Below are 23,460 nucleotides of genomic sequence, written 5' to 3'. Positions count from 1 at the left end.
CTTTGGGTAAACAGTTAATGTGATAGTTAGGTACCAAAAGGCAGCCATCTAACAGGGTATGCATACTAAATATACAGTAAAAATCTGTTCAGTCTCAATGTACTAAATTAAGATCTGGTAGCAGAAGCCAGGCACTTCTGTTGTCATCAGTGTAGAATATCCTTTGAAAAGAAACCATCTGGTTTATGTGTCTACAAGGCACATAAAATGTAAGGAATCAGATCATTGGATTATTTAATAGGCTGCCTTCAGAATGTTTCAGAGGAAGGGAAAAATAAAACAATTAAAATTATTAAGTCCACAAAGCCCCTAATTGTACAATGCTTGTGATTAGGGAAAATACATTTCTTACTCTCACATCCAAACCTGAAAGTGTAAAAAACAAAGCAAAAACCCTGAGAAAGGCTGTTCTTGGAAGCTGTCCTGCCAATTTTGCAAACCTAGAGCTTTGGACAGTTCAGATAACACCCATATTTTTTGGTGTTTATCTGAAATGAATTGCCTAGTCATGTAGGCCCAATTTTTTCAACAGAACCTCAATTCCAAATGTACAACTGTTTGCAGGCACAAATCTTTACAAATCCAGTAACGCAAGTGAAGTCAGCTGAAGATTCATACGTAAGGGAATCCTGCAGTGGCGACGAGTTAGCATAAGTGGCCCTGTGTCATTCTCTATTTTGCAGTGGAGGTGATCAAGGAAAAGGGAGTGGAGCCACAAAGCTGAGGTGCTTTGCAACAGCCATAATGGCCCTTGGGGGTGGGAGGACAGGTGTTAGAGTCCATACAATTTAGAGCTGTTCTAAGTTACTGCTTGAAATTGCTCCTCAGGATTATACTGATTCTCAGCAGCCTGAGGATCAGTGAGTTGTAATGTTTCACAACTACCAAGGCAGCTCTCCATCCAAACGGCTGGATCTGATTATCTGACTCTCCCCACTGAGTTTGTACATCCTAACCATGTGACTTAACCTCTTTGTGCCAATGGATTTACACTATTTATTATTTATACCAGCGGTCCCCAACCTTTTTGTCTGGTGGGTGCCAGACGAAGGACTGTGGCGGCGGTCGAGCATCCGCCGAAATGCTGTCGAAATTCAGCGGCATTTCAGTGGCGACGCCTCTCGATGACGTCGCTTGTTGGTGGCAAGCGGCATCATCGAGAGGCATCGCCGCCGAAATGCCGCCGAATTTCAGCGGCATTTCGGCAGATGTTCGACCGCCGCCACAGTCCTTCGTCTGGCGCCGGTCAGGACGCGGGCGCATTTAGGGGACTGCTGATTTATACAGAGCCCCAATACATTCTAGGTTCTTTTCAATATAAAGCTAAACTCAGTGTATGGTAATAAATAGTAGGGATGGGTGAAGGATGGAGGGCAAGATACACAGTAATAAGATTATACAGTTATGTTACATAGACACCTTTATGTGACAACAGAGAGGAATTTAATAGAAACATAGAATATCAGAGTTGGAAGGGACCTCAGGAAGTCATCTAATCCAACCCCCTGCTCAAAGCAAGCCCAATCCCCAGACAAATTTTTACCCCAGATCCCTAAATGGCCCCCTCAAGGATTGAACTCACAACCCTGGGTTTAGCAGGCCAATGCTCAAACTACTGAGCTATCCCTTCCCCTCAACACTCAGTAGATGTTGATGAATCTGCAAACTGGTAGCCAGACAAGTTGAGTGGACTTAGCCAAACAACAGAAACCCCATCACCCCCTCTCCCTGCTGTGTTTGTGATATTTAGATACTTGCAGCAGAGACAGACTGGTTCACAGTCTGCCACTGCAGCAGGGAAGCAAGAAAGGAAGATTGCCCTCCCCCACTCTGTGGGAGCTGTACTCAGATTTTCTGCCCTGGAAATCACACTTACATTGAGCACTTCATATTTTCCTCCCCTTTTAAGGGCTGCATGAAGGAGCAGATCCCATCCTCTTTGCCAATAGATGTGTCTGCCAAATGTCCCATGGCTAGACTTGTTGTGTATGCAACATGCACATCACTGCATCAAAGACTTGGACTGGGAGCCTTGTGGTCCATGAGTGGAAGCTCTAAGTTAGTAAAAAGGTACATCTCCTCTGTGGTTGAACTCAGTAAAGCTAAGCAAATGTCTTCCTCAGCTGGAAACCAGTGTTACCAACTGAACATCAAAGCTGGCCATGCATACTTTGCTTCTTTATGACTTATTACATTCCTTTAGCAATGCTGAATCTGGACTGATGGTGAATATATGGCAACCTGCCCATTTCACTCTCACAATAATAATACTTTGCACTGCTAAAGCACTTTCCATTGGAGGGTCTCCAAGTGCTTCACCCACATCATGGGACCTCAACATCCCTGTGAGGTGGGCATTATGCCTCTTTTTAGAGATGGGCAAACTGAGGTTAAAGCTATGTCTTCACACCCAAAAAGCTGTGTTTTTACAGTGAGATAACTAATGTGCATTAGCTATCTCACTGTAAAATCCTAGTGGAGACAAGGCATTGTAGTTTTCAGTGGAATACAGCCAGGCGAGATCAACCAGGTGGATGGTATAGTATTTGCCATATCCTAGTTACAATTATCAGAGGGGTAGCCGTGTTAGTCTGGATCTGTAAAAGCAGACAAGAATCCTGTGGCACCTTATAGACTAACAGACATTTTGGAGCATGAGCTTTCATGGGTGAATACTCACTTCGTCGGATGCATGTCATCCAATGAAGTGGGTATTCACCCAAGAAAGCTCATCCTCCAAAACTTCTGTTAGTCTATAAGGTGCCACAGGATTCTTTTTTCCCAGTTACATTGCAGCAAAAACTACCAGCACCTTGTCTCCTCTAGTATTTTACAGTGAGATGACTAATGAATGTTAGTTATCTCATGTAAACCTCGACACACACCTTTTGGGGGCAATGAAGGCATAGCCTTAGTTACTTGGCCAGGAGCTTACAGTGGTGAGAACTTAAAAGCCCTGATTTTCAGGTGTGTTGAACACCCGCATTTCCCACTGACTTCCACTGGAATTGTTTGGGTTCAGTATTACTGAAAATTAGGCCTTAAATTACTTGCCCATGTCAACTGTAGTGTCACGAACAGAACTCTGGAGTCCTGGCTTCCAATCTCCTGCTGAAATCACTAAATTACACTGTCTCCCTGATACAAGGACAGGTTTCAGAGTAGCAGCCGTGTTAGTCTGTATCCGCAAAAAGAACAGGAGTACTTGTGGCACCTTAGAGACTAACAAATTTATTTCAGCATAAGCTTTCGGGGGCTACAGCTCACTTCTTCGGAGGCACAGAATGGAACACACAGACAGGAGATATTTATACATACATACATACATATTTATACAATATCTCCTGTCTGTGTGTTCCATTCTATGCCTCCGAAGAAGTGAGCTGTAGCCCGCGAAAGCTTATCCTGAAATAAATTTGTTAGTCTCTAAGGTGCCACAAGTATTCCTGTTCTTTTTGCTGATACAAGGAGTTATCTTTGTACAGTGGGTTCTTTACTCAACCCATATTATTGTTATCATTTGTATTGCAGTACTTCCTAGGTGCTCCAGCCCCACTGTGTCAGGGATTGTAAAAACATAAGATCGTCTCTCTTCAATTAAAAAAATTACGTTGTTTCCACCCATCACAATCAGTGATAGCTCTTGGAAGTGCAAAAGCAAAGGAAGAGTCCGAGTGTTTCCAAACCTAAGTGTATTCTTCCAGCAACCAAAGAGAGGAGGCATTCCAACACAGGGAATTTTTGTTATCAACAGCCAGCACTGTCCAGCTTTCTTACAAATTTATGGTCACTCTTACGGCTTTCTTCCCCTGGAGAGAAAACTGATCCTTGATTTATATCAACCTTTCACATTTTCTTTTAGTTAGTGAGAGAGAGAAAGTAAATAACCAATATAGCACCAATTTAGTTGCTCAAGGAAGAGAACAAATTACTTCTGCATGGAAATATTTGACAAAAAGCTGTGGAAGATCTTACAGTGCTGCACCATTGTGCAGTTATTTTGCCCCGATGTGTCACTAAAAGATAATATTACAAACTCTCTATAGCTTTATTTGAACCAGGTAAGAACACAAAGCACTGCATACATAACATACTTCAAAACAAGAATTGAGAGCTGAAACACTCCCCAAAGACAAGCAGTAGGAGATATGGAAAAGTAACTTGTTCTCCTTTATTTTCCAATTCTGGACTTTTCAGTGCCCTGCAAGTGCCTAAAAGAGGTCCTCCACATGGCTGTGTGCCAAAGGTTGCCGATCCCTGTTCTACACTATGTGTGTGTGCATAAAGATACAGGCATGCAATATAGAATTTATTTGTTTGCGCAGCTGCAAATGTTTGTTTCTTTGTTTTTTGACGTATAGGCCTTGTTCAGTGTAAGTTTCAGGATGCTTAAGCTCTTCTCTTTGAAACTTCTCCACTGATAAAGGGTGAAGGGAAAAAAGTTGAATGGTGGTGGAAAATATCCGCAAGAGCACATAAATAGGAGTAAAATATTCTGGAATGGTAACTGGCTCAAAAATTCTTTAAAAAATTTGCTATTCATATAAGGTGCCAGTCTGACAGCACAGTGCTGGAGACTGAAGTTTTCTGGATGCAGATCAGGCACCTCATGGGCAACCGTGGCACAAAATCTCCCACGCTGACTCACTAACATGCCTCAGATTTGAAGTCTCTAGGTATGAGAGGTTAATTTAGCTTCCCTGCCCTTAGCTTGTCCACTGAGGCTCCCAACAAATGTACCAGCTGGTGTCAATTGTGGTGATGTTTTTGGTGATGTTTTCATTACAAAGTAGACAGAGGTCACTGATTCATTTCTCAGAAGTCCCTAACCAGCATTCTCAAAACAGGATTAAATCTGAAGCCATAATTCTTGGGTGAAACGTTCCATATCTCACTACAAGTATCCTGAGCTATAGAAACTTGTTAACAAATACAGATAAGCATACATAAACAAATGCAGTTGAAACAGAATTCATTGCATTCATAAAACAGACAGAAAAATATTGGCCCAGATTTTCCAAGTTCAGAAGACACAAAAATTGATCTGCCCAGATACCCAATGGAAGCATAAAAATGCCTCACATCAAGCATTAGCATCTCAAATTTCAGGCATTGACACTCAAACCACCAGTAGCAATGTGCAAATGTATATTGGCAATTGGCTGCACCAACCTTGAAAAATCCTGGGCCGTTCTCTAATAGAGTTTAATCATTTTTCTCAGTAAGGACTAACCTTCTTGTTTCTCTCCTACTTTGACCACTTCTGATTCTTGACTGGGCTCACTTATGCCATACACGTTAGCAGCTCGCACCCGGAATTTGTACTCCCCGTCAGCCAGCAGGGACTTGACATTGTAAGAAGTGCTCCGGCAAGTAGTGAGATCTGTCCATTTGTTATCCACTGAGTTCCAGATTTCCACAGTGTAAGACTGCACAGCACTTCCACCATCATAAGAAGAGCCATACCAAGAGAGAGTGAGGGAAGAACTTTGTATGTCCGAGGCACAGGGTTTTCCAGCTGGGGGATCAGGTTTATCTGCAAACGAGGACACACATACAAACATACATTAGATCAAACAAATTAATTCTGCCACCTACTACCTCATTAATTGTTATTTCCCCCACCTGATCCACAGAGCCCTCTCATCCTCAACTTTGACCTCTTTTGTTCTGTAATTGTTACTTCTAGTTAGATCTATACTGAACATTTGATAGATTGTTTATTAAAATGAGTATAATAATAATAATAGGAGATATACCAATCTCCTAGAACTGGAAGGGACCTCAAAAGGTCACCGAGTCCAGCCCCTGCCTTCACTAGCAGGACCAAGTACTGATTTTTGCCCCAGATCCCTAAGTGGCCCCCTCAAGGACTGAACTCACAATCGTGGGTTTAGCAGGCCAATGCTGTTGCTAACTCTCACATTTTTATTGACGGTCTCAGAATGTTGTGTGCTTTCGTAAAGCTCCTGGAGTCATGTTAGTAAAGAAGCAAATTTAAATAGTTGCAGAGAAAAAACTTGAAAACATGTGTACCCGAAAGACTCAAAAACCAGAAGGCAAGTAAAAAGAATTACGATTTTATCTCTGAGTGGCTCTTCTGATTTATTTTAAACCTTCCCTGAATAAATTCTACCATGGGTTGGGATATGAAGTGTGAAAACAGGCTTATACAATGGGCTTTTTAACCTTCAACCTTAAGCATGGAGCAACTGTTTCTCAGTTAGGGGTTCGCTCCTGCAGCTCTTAGTTGCATGAGTAAAGCCTGCATGATGGCTTTGGAGGATAGGATTAAAATTCAAGATGATCTGGACAAACTGGAGAAATGGTCTGAAGTAAACAGGATGAAATTCAATAATGACAAATGCAAAGTACTCCCAAAGGCACAATCAGTTAGTTGCACGCATACAAAACAGGAAATGACTGCCTAGGAAGGAGTACTGCAGAAAAGGATCTGGGGGTCATAGTGGATCACAAGCTAAATGGAACTGCTGCAAAAAAAGCAAACATCATTCTGGGATGTACTAGCAGGAGTGTTATAAGCAAGACACAAGAAATAATTCTTCCACTCTACTCTGCGCTGATTGGGCCTCAACTGGAGTACTGTGTCCAGTTCTGGGTGCCACATTTCAGGAAAGATGTGGACAAATTGGAGAAAGTCCAGAGAACAACAACAAAAATGATTAAAGGTCTAGAAAACATGACCTATGAGAGAAGATTAAAAAAACACAGTTTTTTCAGTCTGGAGAAGAGAAGACTGAGAGGAGACATGATAACAGTTTTCAAGTCAATCAAAGGTTGTTACAAGGAGGAGGAAGAAAAATTGTTCTTGTTAACCTCTGAGGATATGATAAGAAGCAGTGAGTTTAAGCTGCAGCAAAGGCGATTTAAGTTGGTCATTAGGAATAACTTCTTGTCAGGGTGGTTAAGCACTGGAATAAATTGCCTAGGGAGGTTGTGGAATCTCCATAATTGGAGATTTTTAAGAGCAGGTTAGACAGACACCTATCAGAGATGGTCTAGATAATACTTAGTCCTGCCACAAGTACAGGTGACTGGACTAGATGACCTCTTGAGGTCCTTTCCAGTCCTATAGTTCTATGATTCTATGTGCTATTTGCACGCTGCTCTGGTTAACGACACAAATACACGTCTCATTTCTCCTGGCTCTTTCAAAATTAAATGTAACGGTTAACTCAGAAGTTAAGTAGATAAATGCTTTTCTGAGACAGAAAGATGCTGACACTTTTGTTTTTAAAATTACTTATTAAAAAGAATTATGATAAATTCTTCAGAAAATCTGAAAGAATGCAGAATATCTTGTGCTGGAGTAATCCTCTCAGGACTGCTCTTAAAAGTAAGATCTACAAGATAATGATGATGATGATGATCTGGATGAACTAATGGCCAAAGGTTGATTGGTAACATCAGGAAAAGGGAACAAAGTCCTGTGTAAAGTGAAAGGGAAGAGGTGGAGAGAGACGTTCTGTGGTGATGCAATTGTACCAATGTATATCTTACACAGACAACAGATGAGTATGCGTGAGGTGCTGCATAAACACACAGTAAGACACTGTCCCCACCCTGTAGATCTTATAATCTAAATAGACAAGACAGACAAAGGTGGGCATCATCATTCCCATTTTATAGGTGGGGAATGTAGGCACAGAGGCACCTGTCTAAGTTCATACATGAGGTCAGTGGCAGAAAGAAAAATTGAACCTCTATCTACTGAGTCCTAAACCAGTGCCTTAATCATGAGACCTCATTCAGCATCAGGGTACAAGATGATGCAAGGTAAAAAACACTCTTTCTCCTCTATTTTTTCCTTTCGATTCCTCATTTTTCAGATTCCATCCCAAGCTCCAGGCTCTCACACAACTGTTACATAACCACTACAATTTTTAAAAAAAAAATATATCACAGAAATATGCCTATATCAACCATGGCAATACTGTACCAAAGTGACAATCACAAATACTTTGCCTTGCGTGTTTCTGTGGGTTGCTTTCTCTCTGTGCCCCTCAGAGTATAAATTACACCAATGTATACCCACTTGCCAGTCGGTAAATTACACAGTTTACAGTAATCTGACATGTAACAGACACCACCATTTACATGCAGTGTTGTTGTAGCTGTGTCAGTCCCAAGATAATAGAGAGATAAGGTGGGTGAGAGAGAGAAGAGCTCTCTGTATGCCTGAAGGCTTGTCTCTCACCACACAGGAACGGGGGCAAGAGGGAACAACTTTGGCTCTTTTTGTCTCTAGTTCAAAAAGAGAGAGAGAGAGAGAGAGAAGCAACCAGTGTTGCCAAGCTCTCACGATTTTCTCACGAGTCTCACAATAATTACTGTTTTCCTTGAAGCCCCAGCTCCTGGAGTCAAGTGGATATGTGTTGATTTCAGCCTTTACTCTTAAAGAACAAAGTAACTTTCTGGCCCTCGTGGCTGTGGAGAAAGCTTCAAAATGTGATCCCAGGGTACCCTAAAGGCTCAAAAAGCAGAAGGTAATTAAAAAGAACACCAAATCTATTGTGTTTACATAATCTCACAATTTTAAAGCCTGACTCATGATTTTTGAACATTTGGGGTTGGCAATACTGAACAACCCAGCATGTAGGGGTCTGCATCAGGCAGGGACACTGCCTGCTCCTGAGCCTATATGGCCCCAAAAACTCCCAAGGGAAAGGGTTAGGCTGATCAAGGGCAAAGCTGACCAAGGGGGAAGAAGCTCCATGTTGCAGCCCACATGTCATACATTGAAGCAGAAGGCCTCTGGGCAATCCAAGGGGCTCCGACCCCAGCCCGAAGAATGCCCTGGAGCGACAAGGAAACTAAGGCAGGGACATGGGTTTAGTGTTTTCTGATAAGTACACTTGTGTGCTTTATATGATTAAATAAAAGAGCAATATTGTGCTAGTCTCTGGGAATAGTGTCTGACTGTGAGCTTCATAAATACTGCATGCCTCCAGGGAAAGTGAAACTTTCATAGTGGAGTTCTGGGAGAGGAAGTGTTTAAGTATGGGTGAATCTGAAGGTTTAACACTGCGCCCAGTGGGGCCAGGCAGCTGGACAGTTGGTTCCAGCTCTCAGAAAGAGGTGCCAGACAGAAGTTCTGCACACAGAGTGTGTGCTTAGCGACCCCAAGATTCAGGCACTGGCTGGATTCCATTCAGTGTCTGGGGCCTGGCCTACACTACACGTTTAAACCAATTTTAGCAGGGTTAAACCGATTTAACGCTGTACCCGTCCACACAACGAGGCCCTTTATATCGATATAAAGGGCTCTTTAAATTGGTTTCTGTACTCCTCCCCAACGAGAGCAGTAGCGCTAAAATCGGTATTACCATATCGGATTAGGGTTAGTGTGGCCGCAAAATCGAGCGGTATTGGCCCTGCCAGGCGCACCCACAGTGCTTCCCACGGTCACCCTCGACAGCAAATCTGACTCTGAATGCGGCCAGGCAGACAGGAAAAGCCCAGTAGATCTTTGAAGCATTTCTGTTTGTCACCAGAGCCTGAATCACATGGTGGCCAGCAGTCCCATTTAGTTGCATTCAGAGGGTGCCTGGCCTAGCGGAGATTTTTCATCCTTGCATCGTTCCTCTGAGACGGAAGAACATCCAAAAGAGCTCAATATGGAGACTAGAACAGATGTTGCACCCATACAGCAGTGGCCACAGAATTCACGGAGATACTGGATCATGACTGCTGTATGGGGAGAAAATCTGTTCTTCGAGCTCCGTACAGAAGACGAAATGCCAAAGCATTTGAAAAAATCTCCAGGCTATGATACAGAGTCCACAACACGTGCTGCATGACATGTGTAATGGAAGCCAAAGATCAATGGATGCTCTGGAGGAGGAGGGGTAGAGACTCCAGCTATTCCACAGTCCCCGCAGTCTCTGAAAAGCATTTGCATCTGGCTGACTTCCAATGCTGTAGGGTCAAACACGTGCCGGTGGTGTTCAGGGTCTATCTGTCAATTTACCCCTCTCCCCCTCTTGACAGAAAAGGGGAATAAAAAAGTCAAGAAACGATTTTATGTCACCCTATGTATACTGCATGCGCTGTAGACACGGTGCCTGCAGCACTAAACAAGTGCATCTCCTCATCCCCCCTCCCTGGTGGCAGACGTTAGCTGTGCAGTAGGACTGATAGACCATTGTCATGGCCCATGAGTGCTCCTGGCTGACCTCAGGTGAGGCCGGCCGGGTGCCGGCGTAACAAATAGGAAGACTCCGTCTCATTCCCCAGTAAGATGTCGACGGTCGGTCACCATCCTATCATAGCAACTGGGGGCTGAGCTCCATCAGCCCCTCTTCCTCAAGGGTAAGAAAAGATTGTCTGACCGGCAATATCATAGCAGCAGGATGCTGGGCTCCTCTCCCCCAGCACGCTTAATGGCGACTTATAGCAGCTGGAAGGCTGCCTCCCTCATTTTTCTCACTAACAAGTCAGTGTTTCTTATCCGGGGTGCTATCTTTATACTTCATCACACAAATGGGGGGGACAATTGCCACGTAGTGCGTAAGGTTGGGAGGAGGAAGCAACGGGTGAGGTTTGCAGGGCACCCCGTGAATGGATGCAGCTCATCATTTCTGCGGATCTGACACGAGCAGTGTGTCTCTGGTACACTGGTTCTCGAATACACTTGCCCCATATTTCTAGGCAGGACTGACTCTATTTTTAGATACCATATAAGCCGAGGATTGACTGGGGGAGTCATTCTTTGTCTTTGCACCGCCGCGACCTCAGCCAAGGGCAACCAATGACAGCAGCAGACGGACAGAACGACTGATAAGACAGTCATCTATTGCCATTGCAGGCAAGCAGAGGAACAGAACGACTGAAACCACTCTGCTATCGCAAAGGCATGGGGATCTGTTCAGGGAGGGGGCCATTCAGTCATGCATCCAGTACACATTACGGGACAGTGACAAAAGGCAAAACAGGCTCCATGGTTGCCATGCTATGGCATCTGCCAGGGCAATCCAGGGAAAAAGGGTGCGAAATGATTGTCTGCTGTTGCTTTCCTGGAGGAAGGAATGACTGATGACATTTACCCAGAACCACCCGCGACAATGATTTTTGCCCCATCAGGCACTGGGATCTCAACCCAGAATTCCAAGGGGCGGGGGAGACTGCGGGAACTATGGGATAGCTTCGGAATAGCTACCCACAGTGCAATGCTCCAGAAATTGACGCTAGCCTCGGACCATGGACGCACACCGCCGAATTAATGTGCTTAGTGTGACAGCGTGCAATCGACTTTATATAATTTGTTTTACAAAACTGGTTTATGTAAAATCGGAATAATCCCGTAGTGCAGACGTACCGTGGAAGTGTAAAACGCCTGGGTATCCAGGGAATCAGAGGCTTTGATTCCCCCCTCACATCAGTCTTGTGGGTGGATGGAAAGAGGCACCCAGCCAGATCTGTGACATTCCCTAGTGCTGCAGAGTAATGACAGTGTGAAGTAAAAGGGGATATTTTGATCAAATTATATTAGTTCTGTATTAGTGCTAAATGTTCAGGCTTTTTTTTTTTGGTTTTTTTTTTTTATTGAAACGAGGACAATTTTCTCTCCATTGAATACTCATCACTTTTGTGCTTTGACTGGTTTAACTTAGCCAGCGCCTTTTTCTTTTTTTATTTTTATAATTTCCAGTTCACCAATAAAAAAAAGAGTTCCTCAAAATGGAATGTAAAGGATTATAACTTTTAATGGGGATAAAGAATTTTCAAATGCACTCACCACGAGCGTCTCCAGCAAGAAGATAAAGAGACTTAATAATTTAGGTTATCTGTACTCATTTCTTGGCAACACTTAAAACGTCATTCCATTAGGAGTCATCATTATACAGCAAACCTCTAATTAAACCCCGAAATATCAGAAACCAGATGCAATTTTGACCTTAATCTCCAGAATGGCGTATTGTCCTTCTTATTTGTTAAAGATTCAGGGCCTGATCCTCCGGTAGCATAAAGGGGCGTTAAAGAGGGCATAAATTCAATTTACATCCACTTTTAGATCCCTTTATATTGCCAGACTGGTGTAAAGCTGCCTTCATGTAAATAAGAATCTGCAGTGTGACTCTTTACAGGTCCAATTTCCCATTCCAGATTACTTTTTCCAAGGTACTGATGTATTATAATTTATTATTTCTATTATGGTAATGCCTATAGTTATCAACAGAGATCAGGATCCCTTTGGGCTAGGCACTGCACAAACACACAGTAATAACCAAGCCCTACTCAGAAGAGTTTACTGTCTAAATAAATAAGACAGACAAAGGGAATGAGAAAGGAACTATTATCATCTCCAATTTACAGATGGGGAGCCAAGGCAGAGAGAGACAAAGTGACTTGTCCAGGGTCACACAGAAAGACTGAGGCAGAGTTGAGACATGAATCCAAATCTCCTGAGTCCCAGTCCAGTGACTTAACTACAAGACCATCCTTCTTCTCCATCTTATTAGCACTACTGGACAACCTCCTCTTAGCAACTGATAGAGGGCAGAACTCAATGCTCCCATCACTCACCCTATCAGCAACATTCTACAATACAGCACAGCATATGACATCGATGGAGTACATGGGTCCAATCACAAAACTCCAAGAGTGGTGATAACTAACTGCTCCTTTTTGCTACAAATCATTGTGTCTGGCAATACCACTGAGATCTACCCTGCCTCTCTCCTCTTCAAAATCCACCTGAGATTGTGTGGAAAGGTGCTGAGATACCACAGGCTCTGCTGCCAATAAATGCTAGTGACTCCCTGCTGTATTGCTTGTAAACACCTTCATCACAAAGTTGTCCCAGTGCCTACAAGAGACCAGCACCTGGATAAAGAACAGCCGGTTCAAACCAAACCAAAATAAGCAAAGGGAAATCACTTTGAAGAACTAGCTGGGACACCGACCTTCTGCCATTTCAGAGGCATTTACCAAGGTTTGTCAAAGTAGCATGAAGCCATGGGGTTATGTTGGACACAAGACTAAGTGTGGACAAAAAGTGACAAAAAAAATGCCTTCTTCCACCTTTAGCTTGCTATGAGACTTTGCCCTCTCCTGCAAGGGGAGGAGTTGGCCACAGTGATCCACCTCTAGAGTGGTATACTGTAATTCAGTATCTTGCCTCGAAGTTGGAAACAACATAGAGACTCTAGTTTGTGTGGAACGAGCAGCCTGCCTCCTCAGTGGGACAAGCTGCCATGAGTACATCACTCCTGTACTCTGCACTGGCTCTCAACCTGCTTCCACAGCCAAGTCGAGGCTCTGGAGATGATATCAAAAAAAAAAAAAATTAATGGGCAGGACACAGCTACATTAGTGACCTCTCCAACCAAGACTTGAACAAACAGCTGCAGTCCTCGTGGACTGTGTAGCTCACAAAACTCAGGACAAAGCGTGCAAAAGCCAGAGATAAGACAAACGTTCCTTGTCAAAAGGGCTTGGCTGTGAAGCAAATTACTAGACAAATTAGACTCAGAGTCATAGACTTTAAGGTCAGACGGGACCATTATGATTGTCTAGTCTGACCTCCTGTAGAACGCAGGCCACAGAATCTCACCCACTCACTCCTGTGATAACCCCCTAACCTGTGTCTGAGCTACTGAAGCCCTCAAATCATGGTTTAAAGACTTCAAGGTGCAGAGAATCCTCCAGCAAGTGACCTGTGCCCCACGCTGCAGAGGAAGGAGAAAAAACCCTAGGGCCTCTGCCAATCTGCCTTGGAGGAAAATTCCTTCCTGATCCCAAATATGGTGATCAGCTAAACCCTGAGCATGTGGGCAAGACTCATCAGCCAGCACCCAGGAAAGAATTTTCCATAGTAACTCAGATGGGGTGGGATCTAACATCTCATCACAGGCCATTGGGCATATTTACCGCTAATAGTCAAAGATCAATTAATTGCTAAAATTAGGCTATCCCATCATACCATCCCCTCCATAAACTTATCAAGCTTAGTCTTGAAGCCAGATATGTCTTTTGCCCCCACTGCTCCCCTTGGAAGGCTGTTCCAGAACTTCACTCCTCTGATGGTTAGAAACCTTCATCTAATTTCAAGTCTAAACTTCCTGATGGCCAGTTTATATCCATTTGTTCTTGTGTCCACATTGGTACTGAGCTTAAATAATGCCTCTCCCTCCCTGGTATTTATCCCTCTGATATATTTATAGAAAGCAATCATATCTCCCCTCAGCCTTCTTTTGTTTAGGCTGAACAAGGCAAGCTCTTTGAGTCTTCTTTCATAAGTTTTGAGTCTCATAACCACAGGTTTTCCATTCCTCGGATCATCCTAGTAGCCCTTCTCTGTACCTGTTCCAGTTTGAATTCATCCTTCTTAAACATGGGAGACCAGAACTGCACACAGTATTCCAGATGAGGTCTCACCAGTGCCTTGTATAACGCTACTAACATCTCCTTATCTCTTATTTAGACTAATCCTAATTCTGATTGCCTTGAGAATGCTCCACCCTTCTGATAATTGTTCCCACCAGGAAAAAACCCAAATAAAAACAAAATGATGCAAGAAAAACTTCCTTGAACCCATGAATAGAGAAGGAGCATAGTACCGCCAGATGACCACTACAGGACATGCACTGCAGATCTAATTCCCCTGTGCTATATAAAACAGAGGATCTACTCTAATTTAAGCATTTTTGGGGTATAGTCACATGACATTATCTGGGTAGCTCTGTTAACTACCCAGTGATTCATTTCACCACACCTACAAAAATTACTCTGAAATACAGACTGTATGACATACTTTAGCCCTGACTATGCAGAGAATTTGCAGATGCTCCCTTCATTTGTCCGTTTTGTTTCTCACCAGTTTACTCCACAGGATTTAGAAGGTTATCTTGTATTCATCTGTCTGCACTGGAGACTAAAGTGCTTTACCAAAACACATTCCCTTCAGGAATACTGAAATCCCCCCTAGCATGATTACCAGCTTCCAGAGGAAGAAGCTAGTGTTTTGGAATGGGGTCGGGAAGGTTAAGCATAGTTCTATATTGTCCTCTGATTTCAGTGTTTAATACACCATTAATGTCCCTGGGGCAGGCTAACTTCAAACCAATACTTCATTTTTATATGATGTTCAGGTCTTTGCATACAAACATGCACACCGTAAGACTTATCTTGTTGAGGACCTCACAGAGGTTCCCATTATACCATAATTTACTATTTCCTTTTCTGAACCCCTCCACAACTGTGATCTGGAACCAGAATTAGAACTAAGTGAAAGGGTACCCAGAAATATGCTACTGTTTGTGTTTACTTACATGGGAATGTACTTCCAAGAAAACAGACGTGTTCAAAATGGATCTCCCCTACGTGATGGCCCCCAACACTCTTAAGCTTTACTACAGTAGTTTACACAAAGAAAGGTGAATGGGTTTCTCTCCCCAAGGCCAGTTAACATGCATTTGCAGGAACTGATAGACATATGATCCTGAACTCAAATGAAACAGCTAAAGAGGTACAATATGCACATGGTTTCTCTTTGGTTTTCCATTGAAGCATACTGTGCTAGCTGTTCATCCATTGATTTAGAGGTCCAGGCACTAACAAATAATGTCACTAGACCTGTCCAAAATGTTTGCAACAAAACCTGAACACACATGAAACGCTCACATTTTTGAGAATTGTTCCAACTTTGAAAATCAGACAAGATACATCAAAAGATTCATGACCTTTGGAGCAAATGAATTACATCACTTTCACTGTTTTCTGTGTGGGGGTGAAATGTCACTAGAGCTGACCAGAAAACAAGAATTCCATTTTGTAAAAAAGTTCAAGGGTTCAACATTTATTTTCATTCTGCACAGGAAAGAAAACTAGACCTTTTAAAATGTTTTGCAAACAAACAAGCCAACAAAAACACTAAAAGCCCCATGCCAGAATACTCAATGGCCTAGTGGTTTGGGCACTCACCCAGAATGAGGGAGACCCCAGGTTCAAGTCCCTGATTAGGAGGAGGAGCATCAACTTGGCTCCTATTCCCCACAGCCCACATGAGCGAGCTGGGCTACAGAGTCAACCCCTCCTGTTGGAGCTGTTCCACTTTGTAAAAGTAAGTGAATATTAATGGGACCACAGAAAGAGAGACTCAATATCCCAGGGATAAGAGCACTTACTCTGCCTGATTCAGAACAAGGACATAAACTTGGGTCTCCCACATTCCATATGAGTGCCCTAACCACCAGACTACTGGTTATCCTGGGATTGCAGTCTCATTACGTCTGGATCTGAGAAACCACCCCAACAAAAATGTCCTCAAGACCAACTTTTTTTGCAAAAAGTTTCAGGTTTGACAAATCTTCATTTTCTGACATATAAACAATGAGTTGAACATTTCCTGACCAGCTGACCCCATCACCACCCTGTAGAGCTGGTTATTGGGAAGGTAGATTTCAGGTAACGTTTTGAAAGCACCTAAGTAACTTTTGAGCCCACGTCACATTTTCTGAAGTCGCTTGGGCACTTTGGCTCCTAAGTCCCATAGATGTTCAATTTGGCTTAGTTTCTTAAGTGCCTACATCACTTTTGAAAATTTGACCCTTAATCCACAAGAGTTGAATGATCACTATAGGTAGTGTCAACAAAAACCAACTTGCTCTAACTCTATAACTGGAGCTGGCATCCATAGTCGAAAACGACCAATAGTAGGTAGAGCTATTGATCCCAGTGCTTTGGAGTGGAGCCAGAGTTTTCCAGTGTGCTTAGAGAAGCACACACCTTGTGGTGGCTGGTGCTGGGCTCTAAGGGTAGGTCTACACAGCAGCTGGCTATGAGGCCTACAGCCCAGGTAGACAGAGCTGTGTTAGTGGAGCTTGTGCTAGCCTGCTAAAAATAGCTATGGAGATGTTGCTTTGACATTTGGGTTCAGGCTGGAGCTAGGGTGTGGGTTTCAGAGCCCGAGCCACATTTGCTATTTTTAGCAAACTAACGCAAGTCCTGCTCACTCAGCTTTGTCGACCTGGGCTGCAAGATGCTCTCCCAGCAAGTGTGTAGATATATCCTAACAGTTTCCAGAACTGGTCTCCATTAGAATTGTTTTCCAGTCTTCCCTGTCCTTAATTCCAAGAAACTAGGGACCACCCAATCTTTATTAACTATATCATGCAAACAACTCCTCAGACAGGAGTTTGCTGTATAAAAATAATGATGTGCTAGATCGTCACAGCCCTTCCTTGACACTGCTTAGCCCTGCTCAGATCGTGACTCCAGCTACACAGGAAAGAGAGAAGCTAGTCATTAGATACTCCACACTTAGTGGCAAGTGGGTGGATGGAGAGGAATAGAAAGAGCACTGGCTCCTTCCCGCACCACTCCAATCACCTGTCAAGGGTGATGGTTTGGGCACACAAAGGGGAGTAAGCTGCTCCATGAAAGGGAGAGTGGTAACTTACTCCTTCCTCAGAGCAACATGGGAGCAGGGGAGGAAGTGTGTCATTCTGAGTCCCAATCTGTTCTCTGCTCCTGCAGCAATGTAGCTATGTACCACCCCTTACTCAGAGCAGATTGTAATTTACAATCTGGTCCTACATGACCTATAACAACCTCTGCTAGGACAACACCAAACTCTATCTTCACTACAGTTAGTTCCTTTTCCTCCCAAATTGGATTCAGCAGCACCTCTTCCTCTGACAAATTCTCAGGCTTTTTGGTAGACAGGTTTTGAAAGACACTGTGGAATAATCTTTAATTAACCCATTAAATTATTTCACTTGAAGTGCAGAGAAAAGCATAGTGTGAATCCAGTTGACCTTTAAATCACTATTATTTATAAGTCTAACTTACAATTCTGTTCTAAATTTTCAGTGAAATCGTGTGTGAGCTGTTTAACTTGTAATTCTTCCCGATGAGGAAAGAGACTTTCTAGCCCCTTGTCAGGCCAAGAGACCCCCAGCCTCAACCTCATATAGGTGGCATAAGTACAGCCTATTCAGGACTTACCCACAAAAAAATTCTATGCTACCTCAATCTAGTTGGTTTCCCAAAGTGGCTCAAATTTACAAAGTCCACAGTAAATAAATTCCATTCTAGGAGACCAAAAAAGGCAATATATCCTTTTTTAACTTCTGGAGCAGAAAATGGAAGCTGTTCTGCTACTTGATCCAAGGGTCACCCTGAGCCAAAACAAGTCTCATTTTGCACCAGTAGATTATAAGGCTATAGGGAGTTCTTAAGCAGCAATCCTGTTTCAATGCAGAACCCCTAAAATCAGAGATTATTATATTCACAGACCTTGACAGAAAAGGATACTGTTCTTCAAACTAAGACAGCATTGAAACGACATTTGTGAGGTGGTTTTCTTTATCTGATCCCAAAATTGGTTTGGTTTCTTTCTAAATCCAGTTATCATATTACTATACAATACTATTATTAGCTATTACAATAATTGTCTGCCAGATAAAGAGCAGACAGAAAGCAACAATTTAATTCCACTCCACAGGCTGTTTAGCCAGAGAAGGTATTTAATATACTGCTAAAGCCAGTTGGACAATATCCATGCCGACAGCACTGGCAAAGCCTTCTTTTGAAATCCATCAGTAGGAGAAAATCGAAACCATAAAAGGTCATAATTGAACTCTATGTTACTGTTGATAGGACTTTGGGGTCATAGCAAATCTCTCTGCTTTCCTTGGAAAACTGTGACCTGGAACTTATTTTCCAAGGGAGAGAAGTCCTATAATTTAAAGGTATTGTACCTTACGGATGTTAATTTCCCACAGGTTTAGCATAACATTAGACTGGAAAAACAAACAAAATCTCTTTTCATAAAAAAACAGTACAAGAGAAGCTGAAGTGCACAACTTTTCCTCTCATAAAACATCTTCCACAAATGCCAAATTGCAAATCCTGCTGTTAGCTATGTGCACAACCCCCAATAAGTTTAGTTAGAGCTCCACTCCGAGAGCTAAGGACACAATTTGAAATTTGCCGTCCACTTTTTCTAAAATCGTCAAGAGATTTGCTCCAGCTTCTCCTAAATCTTGTCCCTCACTACTCTCCCAGTTCACACCACTGGCAACCTCTCTGCCTCTTAAACAATAATTCAATTAAGTTGCATTGTTAAATAATTGCGCTTTCTTCTGAGGATCTCAAAGCACAATGACGTCACACAGCACCCTACTGAGGAAGATAGATAGATCTTCCCTCCTTTACAGATCAGGAAACGTAGACTCAAAGAGGTAAAATGACCTTGCTCAAGGACACACTGGAAGTCTGTGGCAGAACTAGGAGAATTCAGATAGACTCACTCCCAGACACGTCTTGTAACCACGAGAACATTTCCTTCTCCTATAGGCCTAACAGAACTAACATACATATAATGGGAAATACATTCTCAAGAGCCTTTTTTCAAACCTTATGTCCCAAAGGTAACAATCCAGTACTGGCTGAGTGATGGTTTGGGTGACCTAATAAATTTGGTTTCCCTCTAATTTCTATGATCCTTCTGCAAAAATCTTTGGTGTTGATGTGGCTGCTGAGGTTTGTCACAAAGTTTTAGAGATGAAGCATTTGTAATCTCCCCATAATGTATGTTGTCTTGCTGAAGTCTGTAAGAGGGCAGTATAAAGCATCCCTTCTTGGCCCACTGGCCAACTTGCCCTCTTCACTGGAGACAGAAGTCCCTCCAGAGGCAGCCAGAGGAAGGACAAGCAATTGGAGGCAAAGAAAATGCTTGAATTCTCAACTTCAGCTCCCTCATCTGTAAAAAGGGGAGAAATCACTTGCCTCACAGGAACACTAAACATTGAGTAGTTGCTTGTTAAGAGAAGATGAAACACATTGTAGAAGAATTCAGCATTAACACTCTGGAGTTATACTGTTTTCCTGGGATTTGTCATTAGTTGCTTCACGCCCCTTTTTACGGCCCCCTAACGCCCAGCGCCACCTTTCTTTCAATATCACAAAAGTTGGTGTTAGCTTTTCCAAAAGGGGAATGTGATGTTTCTGACACAAAAATGGAACGTTTCCCATTGAGCCAGATTTCTTAAGCAATCCTAAAACCTGCCAAGAGGAAGTACCATTGTTACCTTGTCATTTCCTGACAAAAGGATTGAGACCAAGGTGCTCAGGCCAGTGTGTCATGTGAAATGGGTTTAACTTATGGAGTTGGGCTCTAAGCCTATGCCCTTTCAAGTCAGAGAGTCCTGCCACTGAATTCAGTAGTCTTGGATCAGGGCCATGATGCATATCTCATCCAGAAGCTAACATATATTTCGTTATTTTTGCTTAGAAGATCTGCTGCTAACTCAGAACTCCAAGAAATGGAAATACCAATTTCCTTGGAGAAAATAACACCGCCATCCCCATGAAAGTACAGAATAATTACATCAAGTGGAGAAGCATATGATACTTAGTGCAATAATGTTATATGTAAGATTATGAACTGCTACTTAATGCAGCACATTGTTACACACAGGTATTTGGGGCACCATTGCTCAGCACTGTGCAAGTAAAGCACATGCACAGCTACTTAGTCGAATAGTGAAATTAAAAACTGCATTCCACTGTCAATGTATAATACTACTGCACCAAATTCCTGTGCATAGGTATTTCTAGAGCCCCAGTGACCACCGCATTTAATCTTACTATGACATCACTACACCAAGTACCCCCACTGCTATGAATATGGAATAACTCCAGTGATGCCAATGGAGTTATACTTATGTAAACTCCACGTTATGACTGACCAGAATCAACCCACAAGGATGCGTGTTCTTAATTTTATACAATAACAATCTGCACGAATGTCCATGAAGCCAGAAGCATTACTCAAACAGTGAATTACCTTCTTAAACTCCCCTGTAAAATAGGAACCTGAGGCAAAGAGAAGTTAAGTGACTTGCCCAATGTTACCCAATGTCACAAATTGTGATTGGGATAGTTGTCAGAGCCAGGAGTCAGGAGCGGGGTTGGAGCAAAGTCAGAGCAAGAGCAAGGCCACAGCAGACTAAGGTTTGGGGAGTTCATTGCCACCATTAGGCAGGAGAGAGTTGCAAGCCAACTGAACTGCTGTTCTTCCTGTGAGGCTTATATACCTGCCCTGAGAGTCACCAGATCAGTTCCTGGTGGGAGGCTTGCACAGGAGTGACTCATCACCTCACAACCAGGAAGCTTGTGGCACAAACAGGAACACAGCCCAGATCTCCTAAGTCTCAGTCCTGTTTAACGATAGGATCATTCTTTCCTCTCTTTATTACAATAACCAATTTCAAACTTGTACGTACTTGTTGGGTAACATTTTCAAAAGCATCTAAGTGGCTTTGAAGCCTAAGTCTCATTTTTAAGTCAGATAGGCACTGAGGAGCCAATGTCTTATGAATTTAGGCTCCTAAATCATTTAGGTGCTTTTGAAAATTTCACCCATGATCTATATTAACCCATGTACTTACCATAAATCTCTCTATAAAGCACACACAGGTTTTTTTTTAAAAAATAAAGCACTGCTGAGAGGGACGACTGTTACTGGCCACATACTGCAGGCACCTAAGTTATGGCATTAAGAACTACACATTAGCCCTCACTAATTCAGCTTTAAATTATACTCATCCCACCACCAACTCTTCTAATGAAACTTTGGCAACATGAGGCTACTACCATTTGACACTAACAGTTGGTTGTAAATCCCTAGCTGTGTCCCAGAACATACAGTTATGGAGTTGGTACCAGAATCACATTACAGAAAAGCCTCTCAAGTGACTATTCCAGGGACAAACCAATCGGTCATTTACTGGGAGTGGTCCTCTAAAATAGATGAGGCAGAAGATATGGTGGGTAGTTTTTGGCACTCTCTTAAGACAAGAGGTTGCTTTACTAGGGTGGCTTCCCTCCTGTACAGGTTTCACAATATTGTTATTACTTGTAGACCCCCAAAGTCACCCAGGGAATCAGTGTCAAGCTCAAACTCCTCCTAACTCCAGTCCTGTGCACTAATCACCCAGCACAAGCAGTCTCCCTAATCTGCCTGGATACCTGTGTGGTTTTTCAGGTTGGAGCTGCAGTTAATGAAAATTTAGTTCACTGATCTTCATTAAGATCACAAGGGGGAAAAAACCCTTAGAATAATTCAAAACTGGGAGTCTTTCCAGAACTGCTTTTTCCATTGCCAACAATGAAGCAAACAGTCTTTGACTAGTCGAACTCCTTAAATGTCAGAACCCCTACTTGGTTCAGTTATACTCACAGCTGAAGTCTGAGTCTGACAGTTTCAGCAGTGCAGGATAAGAGTTTAGGAGCCAGATTCGTCAAAAGGGGAATGGGGAGATTTTTTTTAATTTTATCCAGATGTTAATGAAAAATGCCATTGCTATTTATAAAAAGCATGTGCTGCTCATATATCCAGCTATGGACTGTGGGCTAAAATACAGGTTTGACCAGGGCCGGCTACAGGCCCCAGCGCGCCAAGAGCGTGCTTGGGGTAGCATGCCGCGGGGGGCGCTCTGCCGGTTGCCGGGAGGGCGGCAGGTGGCTCCGGTGGACCTGCGGAGGGTCCACTAGTCCAGCGGCTCCTGTGGAGCATCCGCAGGCACGCCTGCTGGAGCTCCACTGGAGCCACGGGATCGGCAAGTGGCAGAGTGCCCCCCGCAGCGTGCCGCCGTGCTTGGGGTGGCGAAATGGCTAGAGCCGGACCTAGGTCTGACTCCCTGGAGTCATGGGTTGAATCACAGAAGAATCATCTTTGCTTTGAATCTTGGCAGAGTCAACTCAGGACTTTGTCTTTCTGTAGCAGATAAACCAATGTTGCAGGTTACTGTGCACGGGGCTTTTCAACGAGAGGGCGTAAAAACAAGGTCCTGGCTGTCCTTAACGATCCCATGGCACTTCTGGTATGGTGACCTAGACCAAAATTTCCCCCTCGCCATTGGGGTGTAGTGCGCTATGCACAGTTTTTGGTTGCTGCCTTTCTGTCTTAGAGGCGGCTGCACTTCAGAGGTGCTTCCTGGATGTAGTTTGTGAAGAGCTTTTGAGATCCTTTGGAGTGAGAGACTGTACATTTGAATGTCATGTTATCTTTACCATGCACATGGATGCTCAGCTGTCCATACATTTAGAATATTACAGTAATATTTCCTTATTTCTTTCATTTTGAATTTTAATATGTCATTTACTTTTTAAAATTCAAACAGAGACTAGCCTGCCAGCTACCTCTTTAAAGGAATCTGGTTCTAGGTCAGTCCTGGCTCACTCCTGCAGGAGAACACACATTCCAGACCACATCTAAATTCTCTAAACACATTCAAAACCCAAGCAAGTACCTCGATCAGCCAGCTATGTTTTGAGCAAAGAACATACAAGGTGATGTGATTTTTAATTTGTAATCCGATAGGGAAGCAGCTCGCATAAAGATCACACAGCCTCATTATAAATAGCTAAGACAAACAAAGTCGATATCTGGCACTAGCCAGATTTATAGCCACTTTATAAATCCTCATT

The 23,460-nt window shown here is 43.0% G+C and overlaps 1 protein-coding gene across 2 annotated transcripts in view; it reads right to left on the bottom strand.

Annotated features, from left to right (window-relative positions):
- The window catches only part of MYLK (myosin light chain kinase), a 331,787-nt gene that overhangs the window by 36,896 nt on the left and 271,431 nt on the right, over positions 1-23,460 (bottom strand). For both annotated transcript variants that reach the window (XM_032797034.2, XM_032797035.2), the window contains one exon: positions 5,234-5,536. In XM_032797034.2, the coding sequence (XP_032652925.1) occupies positions 5,234-5,536 (303 nt within the window). The remainder of the gene's footprint in view (positions 1-5,233; positions 5,537-23,460) is intronic.

The sequence above is a fragment of the Chelonoidis abingdonii genome, chromosome 10 (genome assembly GCF_003597395.2).
Source record: "Chelonoidis abingdonii isolate Lonesome George chromosome 10, CheloAbing_2.0, whole genome shotgun sequence".
Lineage (NCBI taxonomy): Eukaryota > Metazoa > Chordata > Testudines > Testudinidae > Chelonoidis > Chelonoidis abingdonii.
Note: the sequence above shows the minus strand (reverse complement) of the source record. Positions and strands in the feature narration are given on the sequence as shown.